We start from the raw sequence: 13,225 nt of genomic DNA, 5'->3' as shown, positions 1-13,225 counted from the left end.
GCTTTATATTTATATAATGTTGGATACTGAATGCTTTACATGAGCAGTATGTCACAGTCTTTACATAAGTGCAGCTGGCACATCCTGTTGGTATCATAATTTGCCCAGTGCTCTTTAATAAATCTTAATTTCGGTATTAAACCATACTTCTAATCTACTGAAGTGTTTGGCATGGGATAAAGTGTCCATATAGCCCTTGATGTATCATGATTGGGGATCTTTAGCTACAGGCTGCTTTATATAGAGGTGTCTTCTTTCAGGAATATGCTGGTGATGGCCTACGCACTTTAGTCCTTGCATACAAAGATCTGTCAGAGTCAGAATATGAGGACTGGTCAGAGCGCCACCAGTGGGCCAGCAGAGCATTGGACAACCGTGAGGAACGTCTCGCTTCTGTCTATGAGGAAATTGAGCAGGACATGATGGTATGACTGAGAGGAAGATTAATAACATTAAAATAACAATGATGATTACAGTAGTTTCAAGTGCTGTATATTTTCTGTACTATATAGAAAAAGGAAAAAATAATGCATGAATTCCAGTCTGAGTGATATTTTTTAAATGTGATAGTGTGCAACATTTAAAATATTTAAAATTATATGCTGTTTTAAAATCTAATTTCACCGTTTAGAACTGTGAACCTTGAATTTTACTTTTTCAGTTTAGGTTTTCAACATATACATCCAGAAACTTGTAATTCTGAGTATTATATATATATATATATATCTTTTATGTGTACAATTTTAAGCTTTTGGGAGCCACTGCTATTGAAGACAAGCTCCAAGAAGGAGTACCAGAGACTATTGCTATCCTCACTCTTGCCAACATCAAAATTTGGGTGCTGACTGGAGATAAACAAGGTGAGAATTCTGTATAAAGATGATTGTAGGATATAAATAGGTATAGAAAAAAGGGCATTGCTTATAATACCATATTCTATGTGTTATCTTATTAACTAGAGATGTGGTGAAAAAAACAAATTTTTTTGCACTTAAATGTTTATGCTCAATATCATAACTATTTGTTTGATCCTGCTTTGAACCTGGATTGGATTAAATGTATCTCAGGGTATTCCAGTTTCCCCACACGTCCCAAAGATGAGCCTTTTAGAATAGTTTTAAATTCTAAACTAGAACAACTTAATCAAAACAATGAGAAATGTAAAACTTCTTGCACCAGATTCTGCATTTCTGATAATAGCTTAATAATTTCAAATGGTAGCATACTTTGTAAATCCCCCTTTTCCATGTATTTTCTGAATTTGCCCATTCCAGTTAAGGGTTGTCTCAGTTGGATCAACTGTAAAATAAGACGTCACTCTGGATGAGGTGCTGTTCCATTGCAGGTCACACTCCTACACTGCCCCATACCCACTAACTTGCATCTTAACCTAATCTGCACATCTTTCATTTGTCAGTGGAACCTGAAGTATAGCCATATATGTATACAGGGCACATACTAAACCCACACAAAGAGTGACCAGCCCAAGAATTGAATTTAGGATTCTAGGGCTGAAAGTTGGCTACACTGAATGCTAATATGTTTAAGCTTTTCAAGTCTCTTAGCTAACACAACATCAGGCTACTATGAAAAAATGTTGAGAAAATGCAATATCCACATAAACAACAACCCAAACTTGATTTCAGCTGTGTTTCATAAACTTCTTCGCAACTGTGTAGCATGACTCGGCTACAGCTGAAAATCAAAGAAACATTATTTTGAAAGTACAAAGCATACAACTATAGGCTTAAATAGCAAGAGGAAGACAAAACAAGCAGTGGCACATGGTGTGAAGAGCCACTGACAGACCCTAAACAATATAATAGGACAATTTGCTGCTATATGAAGGCCTTAAGTTGAAGCCTTCAAAAGGCTTTCTTTAGTCATCTTATTCGCACTGCCATACATGGTCACCTGCCTAAACTGACTAGCTACTACTTAGCATAAATATAAAAAAGAGGTGCTGCAAGTAAAAAACCAGTGCATAAATCTGGTTAAAAAAAGCACATACTGAACACTCCAGTAATCCGTTTTCCTCACCACTTAATTGTTAAGCAAATTTAGTCTCAAGGGACAAATATTGCACATTTTAAGAAAAAAAGTTTGTTTTCAGTTTTTCTGTTTTACATACCACTGTAAAACAATCAGTCATGCTTGCAGAATTATTTCTCCCTTGAATTTTTTATAGTGCTGTTCTTAATATATGTTGAATAATGTTTAAGAATGCATCTCTGTACAATCCTACTCTTTTGAGTTTTTGCCTAAATTTGTAAAGAACTTGTCTCTGCAACATTGACTAACAGAAGTTCTTTTAGAAGTTTTTAATTTTTTTCAGACCACTATGCTATGCAGTATGTTATTGTTGGGCAAAATGAACACATAATGAATGCACTGTGGGGCATCAGTGGTGCATACAGGGGCACTTTCCAGCTTGGACATGCTTTCTACAAATATTTGATAAGTAAACATTTTATTTCATACTGTTGAGTAAATTGACTGGGTATTAATAAATTAGGAGCTGAAAATTAACTAAAAGGAGAACACTAAATATGTTAACCTGTTCAACATATGTAGAAGACATATGTACATACTTTCTACTCCACTAACAAAAGAAAATTGAGTTAATGCAGTTTAAGCACCAGTGCATACAGTTTATTTGAAAAATATGGCTCACTGAATCAATAAACTCCTGTAGGTGCAATTAGTGTTTGTAAAATTTGTTTGTGTTCATGGAAGGGATTGCTCATCTTTGTGTTTTCCATAATTAAGGAACAAATCCACGATCATTGTGAGAAATAAGGCTTCTTGCAAATCGCATTTTAGACTTATAGCAAAAAATTATTCTTTTTAGAATTCTTCTTTCCATTGATGCATAGGAGAGAGTTTCCCCTCCCCAATTACAGCAGCCCAGGTAAGCAGAGAGCTGAGGAGACTTCGTGCCAGCAAAGCAGTGGGTCCAGATGGAGTATCGCCACGACTGTTGAAGGCCTGTGCGTTGGAGTTGGGGAGTCCTCTACAGCGCATCTTCAACCTGAGCCTGTAACAGGGGAGAGTCCTGAGGCTTTGGAAAACATCTTGCATCACTCAAGTCCCAAAGGTATCACGTCCTGGTGAGCTGAATGACTTCAGGTCTTGTCCCCCTGATGTCACATGTGATGTAGACCATGGAGTGGCTGCTGCTTCACCACCTGAGGCCACAGGTCCGCCACGCCCTCGACCCTCTGCAGTTCGCATACCACGAGATGGTGAGAGCGGAGGATGCCATCATCTAAATGCTACACCGATCCCTCTCCAACTTGGACAGAGGCAGTGGTGTATTTAGAATTATGTTTCTGGACTTCTCTAGCACCTTCAACACCATCCAACCTCTGCTCCTTAGGGACAAGCTGACAGAGTTGGGAGTAAATTCATACCTGGTGGCATTGATCGTGAACAATCATACAGACAGACCTCAGTATGTGCGTCTTGGGAACTGCAGGTCTGACATTATGGTCAGAAGCACAGGAGTGCCGCAGGGGTCTGTGCTTTCTCCAGTCCTGTTCAGCCTATATACATCGGACTTCCAATACAACTCGGAGACCTGCCACATGCAAAAGATCGCTGAAGACACTGCTATCGTAGGCTGCATCAGGAGTGGGCAAGAGGCAGAGTATAGGAACTTAATCAAGGACTTTGTTAAATGGTGTGACTCAAACCACCTACGACTGAACACCAGCAAAACCAAGGAGCTGGTGGTGGATTTTAGGATGCCTAGGCCCCTCATGGACCCCATGATCATCAGAGGTGACTGTGTGCAGAGAGTGCAGACCTATAAATACCTGAGAGTGCAACTGGATGATAAATTGGACTGGACTGCCAATACTGATGCTCTGTGCAAGAGAGGACAGAGCCGACTATACTTCCTTAGAAGGCTGGCATCCTTCAACATCTGCAATAAAATGCTTTAGATGTTTTATCAGACGGTTGTGGTGAGCGCCCTGTTCTACGCGGTGGTGTTCTGGGAAGGTAGCATAAAGAAGAGGGATGCCTCACGCCTGGACAAACTGGTAAGGAAGGCAGGCTCAATTGTTGGCACGGAGCTGGACGGTTTGACATCTGTGGCAGAGCGACGGGTGCTGAGCAGGCTCCTGTCAATCGTGGAGAATCCACTGCATCCATTGAACAGTATCATCTACAGACAGAGGAGCAGCGTCAGCGACAGACTGCTGTCACTGTCCTGCTCCACTGGCAGACTGAGGAGGTTGTTCCTCCCCTACAGTATGTGACTTTTCAATTCCAACTGGGGAATGTAAACACTATACAAGATTATAGACTGTTATACCTGCCTCACGCTATCCACCTTGCATTTTTTAACTTGCACTGCATTTTTATCACTATTTAATTTTGTTTTTATCAGTATGTTGCTGCTGGAGTATGTGAATTTCCCCTTGGGGATTAATAAAGTATCTATCTATTGATCGATGTACAAGTCAACACAGAAACCTTGAGACATTAAAGGAGGCAGTGTTTAGTTGTGTAAAACTGGTGTTTTACAGTGAACTTTGCCCACTTTAATTTACAGAGACTGCTGTGAACATTGGCTACTCCTGTAAGATGCTAACTGATGACATGACAGAGGTGTTCATTGTGACAGGTCATACCGTCCAAGAGGTCAGAGAAGAGCTCAGGTGGGTAGGGTTTTTTTTTTCTATTCAGTGAATAGTCAATGGTTTGGTGAGCCTCTAAGTAAAGCCTAGCTTTAACTACTGTGCTCACAGTTTTTTAAAACAATGCAGTTCCAGAGAGAAATTCAATTAAGAAATGTGCTGAGCATTTTCTTTACCAGTCATGGACTAAAGGAGATATATGGGTAATATTTTTTTCAACTGTTTACTAGTTGAATTTGAAAAACTTAATACATCTTTAGTGGTTAGCAAGCTAAGTAATTCATTATAAGAAATAAATAGTTATAGCTATGAGAAGTATTGTATATATAGGCTGCTTCTCAGAGTTATTTGAATTTTTTATTGTGAGCTTAGTGTTTATTTTAAGGTTTAGATTGTCATGTTCCAAGATTATTTAGAGAGAGTGGCTGTGCCTTTGGCAAGGTATTCTGTGTAATTAGAGAGACTGATAGTTGACAATAAGTCTATTATTACACATAACAGGCAAAATGAATATATAATTGTTGATAAGTAGACCAACACAATTTATTTTGTGTATTTTATTCTAGGAAAGCTCGTGAGAAAATGATGGATTCGACCAGAACTCTGGGCAATGGCTTTTCATGCCAGGAAAAACTCAGTTTTCCTAGAATTGCGTCTGTTCTGGAAGCTATACCTGGAGAGTATGCATTGGTCATTAATGGACATAGCCTGGTAAGACGACTACTGATTCCTGTGTCATAAAGTAATTGTCTTCTAATTTGAAATTTCTGGTACTGTTAATTGTGGTTTGCTAAGATACAGAGTAGGGTAACATAAATAAGACTGGTTAATATAAATATGGTGTCATTTAAGGGTTTTAAAGTGGTTAAGCTCATTTATAGCAATAGTCTGTGTTACAGCTTTTTTTAAAATTATTTCTTTCTGTGTTTCTAGGCCCACGCTCTAGAGGCAGACATGGAACAGGAATTCCTAGAAACTGCCTGTGCCTGCAAAGCGGTCATCTGCTGCCGAGTCACACCCTTACAGAAAGCACAGGTGGTAGAGCTGGTCAAGAAATACAAAAAAGCAGTCACTTTGGCCATTGGAGATGGTGCCAATGATGTCAGCATGATCAAAAGTAAGTTTAATTTGAAGCCAAGAAACACTGACAAAAGAGCATCTTTGCTGCTTTGAGAAAATAATAATGTTATGTAGTTCTAGACCCACGATCTTGAATATACGCTGTCGCAGTAGGGGGCAGTAGTGCTCCCTTGAACCATCAGGTACCACGCCAAACACCTGGTAAAAGTGCTACAATTCTTTGTTTTATTATAAGAATTACGTGCACCAAGCACCCTCCACTCCACACTATTCATAAATCAATACACAATAACAAATCAATAATCACAATCCTCCACTCCCAGACACGTTGCCCTCCTACCACCCAGCTCAGCTCGCCATCTGGGAGCTCCCACAGTCCTTTTATAGTCCCTGACCTGGAAGTGTTCCTAGCCAACAGTCCACAAGTCCTTATTCCTTCCGGGTTGGGGTAAATAGTCGTTTTCTTCATCCTGGAAGCCCGTCGCTCTTCCTGTGACGAACTTCCGGGTCATAGTGCATGAATGAGTCCACTGGCCTCCCGACAGTGACTCCCGGTGGTCCCCAAGGTATCCAGCAGGGCTGTGCATAAAAACTACATAGTCCATGAGGCCCTGCTGGAATTCGGAACCCGTCCATGTTCACGGGAGAGCTCCTCCTGGTGGCCTGGGGGTGAGGGCCAGAATATGATGCCGGCCATCCACTACAACGCATATACAAGTTCAACAGGACACATGTTTAACTGGGACTCAATGCTGCAAGTAAAATTCAGGGCTCATGCTAAAATGCCAGAAAGCTGGCTGAATCATGGCTTGCAAATTAAAACTCCATTAACAGACATTTGGACATGAATCCAGCATATGCAAGCTTTAAAAGAAGAACTTTATGATCAACACCCTCCAATCCCCACCTTATTGATCACCCACCCCCTCATTGGCTATATATTGCCTTTGATTCCTGTATATCTAATAATTTTCCTCTGATCATTGCACCTGGTAAGTTGTTGAACGCTTAGGAATGAAAAACTATTTTGAGATACATGATTAATTTTCTCCCTTTATGAATTACTAGCTATAAGTTCTATTATTTTATTGCAGGTAAGCTCTAACTGTCCTGAAGTCTAAAATAAATGGATCGTAGTAATTTTACCACCACTGGCACTGCAGATGGAAAGGTTTTGAATGTATTCCAGTTTAAAAATCAAGGGATATGCATTCATTCATCTTTTTTTCTGATGCTACTTAAAGCAGTTTCATTGTGGTAGAAAGCTGGAATGGCCCCTCCACAAACTACTTTTGTACATGGTGCGAGTCTATTGCCAGGCACACTCTATCTTTCTCTCACACACACACACACACACACACACACACACACGCTCGCTCACTCACTGATACAAGGCCAATTTATTGTTGCACTAAGCTATACGTTTTTGGGGTGTGAAAAGAAACTGAAGTAGTAGTATGAGTATTGTTTAGATGTAGAAAAGATGTATACAGTAACCAGACTGGAAGCTAAATCCTGGTTCCTAGAGTTGTTAGAAAGCAGCAGTAACCATTGTGCCACATATATAGTATATTTAAATATTCTTTCTAACACACACATATATAAATGTACTCATGCTGGTTTAAACAAACAAACAAAAGAAATTTTATTATCACAAAAAAATCAACAGTTTGATTTATTCATTTACTCATTAAATTGTGTATTCGAAAACAGTGTCACAGAGACCCTGAACCTATCCTGTACACCAATTTGTTGTATAGCATTCTCACACATGCTCAGGTACACTACAAGTAGGCAAATTTGAGGAAAGAATTAAAACAAACAATAGCATATTTGGGCGAGAGAGAAAATCTTGAACACAAAAATGCACAAAGGAGAGTGTGCAAATTCCGCTCGGTGATTGGGTTGAGATCCAAACAATGGGTTTTAAAGCTGTAATGCTACAATGCTGCCCACTATGCCATTCTTCTAACCAGTGTTACTAACATTAAATTGGCCCAGCAAGAGTGAGTGGGTTATGACATAAAAAGCTTAGAGTAGATCTTGTGCAATCAGTGAAGAGCAACCAGTGAATAATTTGAATTTAAAGAGAGTTCAGTAGTTTGTGTGTGTCTAACTTTACATAGATTATATGTGCAAGTCAGTAAAAAAAGACTTAAAGAACTTGTGGTTTTCAATATATCAAACTTCTTTTGTTATTTTTATCAAGTGCTACAACTGATAAAAGTACTTAATTATTTTTTTTGTAAAAAGACCTAAGAAAGTAAGAGTAATGGTAATGTTAGCCTTCATGTTTCAAGACACAGTATGAAGTATTTGCATTCGTTATTATTTTTTTTTTTAACAGTGTTCAGATTTGTCCCTGATTTGTAATTTGGTAACACAGAACAACCAGACAGATTTTTTTTTTTTTTAATCTCTTTTGATTGCATTATTGTGTGGTGTTTCCTGTTAACCGTAAACATCTTGGGTAAGAATTTGCCTTAGAGACAGTATATCATAATTATTTTGTCAGGAGTGTGATAGTTTGATCAGGTGAAGTCAGAGTTCAATTATGCTGTTCATTCATTCATGTTTCTTACCTGTTGTTCAGTAACTGTTCACTAGGTTTGTCTTCAGGCTGTAACTCAATATCATTTAGTATTGAGATTTATTTATTTATTATGTATTGATTTGAAAAACTTTATGTCTATTTGCCTTTCAGCAGCCCATATTGGTGTAGGCATCAGTGGCCAGGAAGGGATCCAAGCTGTTCTGGCCTCTGACTATTCTTTTTCTCAGTTCAAGTTCCTGCAACGCCTTCTGCTAGTTCATGGCCGCTGGTCCTATCTGCGTATGTGCAAGTTTCTCTGCTACTTCTTCTACAAGAATTTTGCCTTCACCATGGTGCACTTCTGGTTTGGTTTCTTCTGTGGCTTTTCTGCACAGGTATTTTTACATTATAACTCTGATGCAATTTTTCAAAAGGGTTTAACCTAATCATATCTGTAAAGTTGACTTCCAGGTTTTCAATACACTTTAAATGCATCTGATGATGAAATATGAATAGGTTCAGGTAGGACAGGCATCAGTCAGCATATTCAGTAAAAATTCTGTATACTGCTTTGAAGCTTGATGATACCTTTTTTTTGACGTACTTCATGCATTGAGTTGAGCTTAATTTTCTTTATAAAAAATTACATTCAAATATAAAAGACAAAAACAAATGATGATGAAACATGAAATAAATACACAGAATAATTGTAAACTTGCTAATACCAGTGCCTATTTATCCTGTGTGTAAAAACACTGTCAAATCATGAAAACATAAATAAATAGCAATTGCCAGATGATAGTACAGGAGAGAAAATGAAAAACTTAATGATGACAACTTATGATGAAATTGGACCTTTGAAAGTCCATGGTCTTTAGTAGTTCAAGAATATAAATTTTACTCAACCTAATTCAACTGACCGCCTCAGATCATTCCCCAAGTTCTTATCTCTCATGAAATCATAGACATCTGATGATACCTAAAGCATTGTTCTTCAGGCTATTGACACGTTTCATAGGACTTCTGGGAAACTTTGACAGTAGTTTAGTAGTGTATAGCAACATAGTAAGTGCCTGATAAAGAAAACGGGAGGAAAGGTTATTAACTAATGATAATGATAACATCAAAATTTTTTATTACACATTTAAATGCCTACCATATATATGGTATAAATGGCCATCTCAATTATTCCAAGTAGATTTTAAAATAAATACAACATTTAAGTACTAGTCATAACATTTTTTAATTAAAAGCTAATAATACTTATTAAGTTATTTAGATGGCTAAAAACATCACCCTGAATATACCATGATAAAGGACTTGAGCGATGTTTCTTAAATGGAAAAACCTTGGCTGCCTATGTTTTCTTCCATTCTTACTGTAATTAACTGCTCTATCTTGGATTAAGCTGTCAAAAGCTATCCAAAGTTTTGTCTAGGATCATTTTCATGACATAAAAGTTTAAGCTTATAAAAGTAGTTCAGTCAGCTTCAAAGCAAAAGGTTCAATGGTTGTTTTACTTCTAGTACAGTACCAAAGCTTGCCACTTATTTTCAGATGACTCATCTATCATAGGCTGCATTAATAGTGGAGATGAGTCAGAGTACAGGAATATTGTGGAGGACTTTGTCTTGTGCTGCAGGGACAACAATCTGCAACTCAACATCAGCAAGACAAAAGAGCTGGTGGTGGACTTCCAAGGGGCCTCTGAGACCAGTCACCATTTAGGGGGAGGATGTGTTACCTGTAGTTCTGTATCTGGGGGTTAACATAAACTGCAAACAGGACTTGTTTGACCACCCAGTGGCTGTGTTACTAGAAGGGCCGGAGCAGACTTTACTTGCTAAGGAGACTCGGGTCTTTTGATGTATGCAGCAAGATACTATAAATATTATACTAGTCCAGAGCAGCCAGTATGTTGTTCTATGCTGCCATCTCCTAGGGAAGCAATCTGAGCTGAAAAGATGCACAATGCCTGAACAAATTTACCAGGGAAACCTGCTCCATCACAGGGCGAAATCTGGACACACTAGAAGCTGTTGTGGAAAACAGGATAACAGCAAAATTGGATACTATCATGAAAAATCCCCTCCAGTGGCACTTTTAGCCACAGGCTTATTCCACCATGGTGTGCTAAGAAGCACCTCTTGGGGCAATTCAATGCTTCCACCCAATCTACTAGTTTATTTTATTTTTTTATCAGTTGATTAATTGGCTTATTATCTGTCCTGTGAGTCTGTATCATTGCTTTTATCTCTGCTGCTGTATACATATGAATTTCCCCATGGGATTAATAAAGTTTATCTAATCTAATTTTAATAACATTGTTGTTCACTGTTGTGTGAAATGCACTAATAATTTAGTGGATAAAATCCAATGTGTTTTTTTTCTTCCTTAGACTGTGTATGATCAATACTTTATCACACTGTACAATATTGTGTACACATCATTACCTGTCTTGGCCATGGGTGTTTTTGACCAGGTAAGACTAATAAGAAATAACTTATTTATATGTATTTACTAATAATTCTGGCCACGCGTTTCAGTGCTGAAAACAGACATAGTGAAAGCACAAATATTTATACTTTGCATAAGTTAAAATGCTAAATGTTTATTTTTCTATGTTTGGCATGCTGTGGTGGTGTTAATTAACCTTTGTAAACCCATCACACTAAATTTTAGGGAAGCTTAAAGTAAGAAGTTTAGAAAATAGCAAACAGATGTGAAGACTGAAATTCTTCTGTCTTTATTTCATGAGATGGAGTTGTTTATGTTATAGATTTTGTAGTTTTCTGCATTAACACTGGCTGTCTAGCTTTAATATTTTGTGGCATGTAAAACTATGCTGCGCATTATGTTGCACTTCAAGACAGTGTATGGTAGCATTTTACAAGACATGTTATAGTGAGGCTCAAACGGAGTGAGCCTGATGCAAAGAAGGGATACATTTGCAGTCAAACACTTTACCGTTAGCACAGAATTTGTGTTGTGCTTGAACAAGCAATAAAATTTTGGCTTGCTATCATCAATCAGAAAATAATCATATTGTTTTAGCTCTATCTTTGATCTAGCTGATAGATTTAGTGCATTCTAAATAGTATTTGTGCAGTTACCTTTCTGAGCAAGTGCAATACTTAAGCAAAGGCTTCTAATAAGTGAGAAAGATTTTTTTTTTTTTTGACCAAAGGCATGTGGAGAACATTTTCCACGAGTTAAAAACAAATAAAGGTCCTGGGAAAGACCGTATTGGTGTATGATACAGTATACAATATAAAATCTTGTGCAAAGCAGGTCAGACCCATTTTAACTTGTTTTCAGATTATCATTAGAACAGCAGATGGTCTGTGGAAACCAGCTACCGTAAATTCTATAGTTAAAAATACATTCCTCCATAGCTTTAACTGACTTTAGACAAGTGGGTGTGCCATCACTGGTATTGAGGTCATTTTCAAAACCTATGAAGAGGAAACAGAGAACACGCAGAGTATATAAGATCCATTTCAGTTTGCCTTTGAAGCTAATAGAGGAACAGAGGACACTATTATTTAGTTTCATATCTTCTGTAAGCACTTGGAGGGAGTCCAAATTAATGTGAGGCTTCTGCTTGTAAACTTCTCATTAGCTACTAATACATTTCAGCCCCACCTTCTTGCAGAGAGGCTTATTAAAGAATTGTATTTGGATTTTAACTTGGTAGGTTGGCTGAGTGACTTTTTACCAGACTGGAATCAAATACTGAAAATAAATAAATAAATTATGTCCGACTTGCTATCCTCGTTCACAGGAACCCCTCAAAGGTGTGTTCTTTCACCTGTTGTGCACTTTCTGTACACTAAAGAATGTTACAGTAAATCTGAAAATAGGTCAATCTAATTTGATGATGACTCTGTAACTTTAAGCCTACTTTATGAGAACGAAATTTGTCATGGTATAGTAGCAGTAGATGATTTTAATAATTGGTTTGATTAATCTTTTCTCCAAATTTATTATAAAAAATACATAAAAGGCAAATGATTTTAGAAGAAATGCGGCTCACCCAGAATAAAAAGAATCATGAAAAACCTGGTCGTAGTAATGGGATGTCTTGCTCACACTTTTAAAACCCTACTGATAAACCAAATGTTCCCCTTTGGAGAATAATTTTGAGTTGAATTGGATTACTTAGATTCCAGAACCATTCTCTTTTGGCTTCTCTGGGTAAAATGGTTGCTTTCCATTCTCAGAGTTTGCTTCTTAGGAATGCAGCGATGCTGGGCTGTGAAGAGGGCGCCCCCCAGAGATGATCAGGTTAATCTTGAACTGCGTTGCATTAATTCATCACCTCAGACAGTGAATAATTGCTGCTCAGCCTTTGTATCATTAATTTAGAAAAAAAATGCTTGCAGAAATATTACTATTCATTTTACTGGCACAGATTTAGGAGTGTGAGAGGGTAACAGCAAATGTCAAATATTTTTTCATATAAAAGCAGTAATATTGAAGGATGGCATATAGCTAAAGTCCATAAAGAAATGCTTGTCATGTAGGCCTCAGTATCATTGTGGTAAGCTGGGGATACAGTGGTTATAATTTCTAGGTATTCATTAAATATCAAACATTTAATTCAGTCTTTCCATTCGCTGACTCCATTTAATCTGATTTCAGGAACTAAGATAGCAGAAGTCATTCTCATCATTATCAGATGCGAGATCAGAACCAATGCTGGGTGAAGTGCAGTTAATGAATTATTTAAATTAATAATTCTAACATTCTTCACTCTGATTTGTACAATTTAAGGTTGCAGGAGCTGAAGACCCAGTAGGACTGTAATATAAAACAGGAAGAATTTCTGAGCAGTGCAACAGTTCATTGCAATAAAACATTCAAATTCTATTTTGGAATCTTTAGTTGGTTAAGGCATAATTAAGGCACACACTGATAATACATACTGTAACTGTACAACTTTACAAATGAAACATTTTTTGTA

The 13,225-nt window shown here is 37.6% G+C and overlaps 1 protein-coding gene across 6 annotated transcripts in view; it reads left to right on the top strand.

Annotated features, from left to right (window-relative positions):
* atp8b2 (ATPase phospholipid transporting 8B2) overlaps window positions 1–13,225 on the top strand; it is a 131,210-nt gene that overhangs the window by 100,070 nt on the left and 17,915 nt on the right. For all 6 annotated transcript variants that reach the window (XM_039751776.1, XM_039751768.1, XM_039751784.1 and 3 more), the window contains 7 exons: window positions 261–425; window positions 749–860; window positions 4,562–4,667; window positions 5,213–5,357; window positions 5,580–5,763; window positions 8,431–8,654; window positions 10,658–10,741. In XM_039751776.1, the coding sequence (XP_039607710.1) occupies window positions 261–425; window positions 749–860; window positions 4,562–4,667; window positions 5,213–5,357; window positions 5,580–5,763; window positions 8,431–8,654; window positions 10,658–10,741 (1,020 nt within the window). The remainder of the gene's footprint in view (window positions 1–260; window positions 426–748; window positions 861–4,561; window positions 4,668–5,212; window positions 5,358–5,579; window positions 5,764–8,430; window positions 8,655–10,657; window positions 10,742–13,225) is intronic.

This window comes from Polypterus senegalus, chromosome 1, assembly GCF_016835505.1.
Source record: "Polypterus senegalus isolate Bchr_013 chromosome 1, ASM1683550v1, whole genome shotgun sequence".
Classification (NCBI taxonomy): Eukaryota; Metazoa; Chordata; class Cladistia; order Polypteriformes; family Polypteridae; genus Polypterus; species Polypterus senegalus.
The sequence above is the reverse complement of the archived record's forward strand: the minus strand, read 5'-3'. Positions and strand labels throughout refer to the sequence as shown.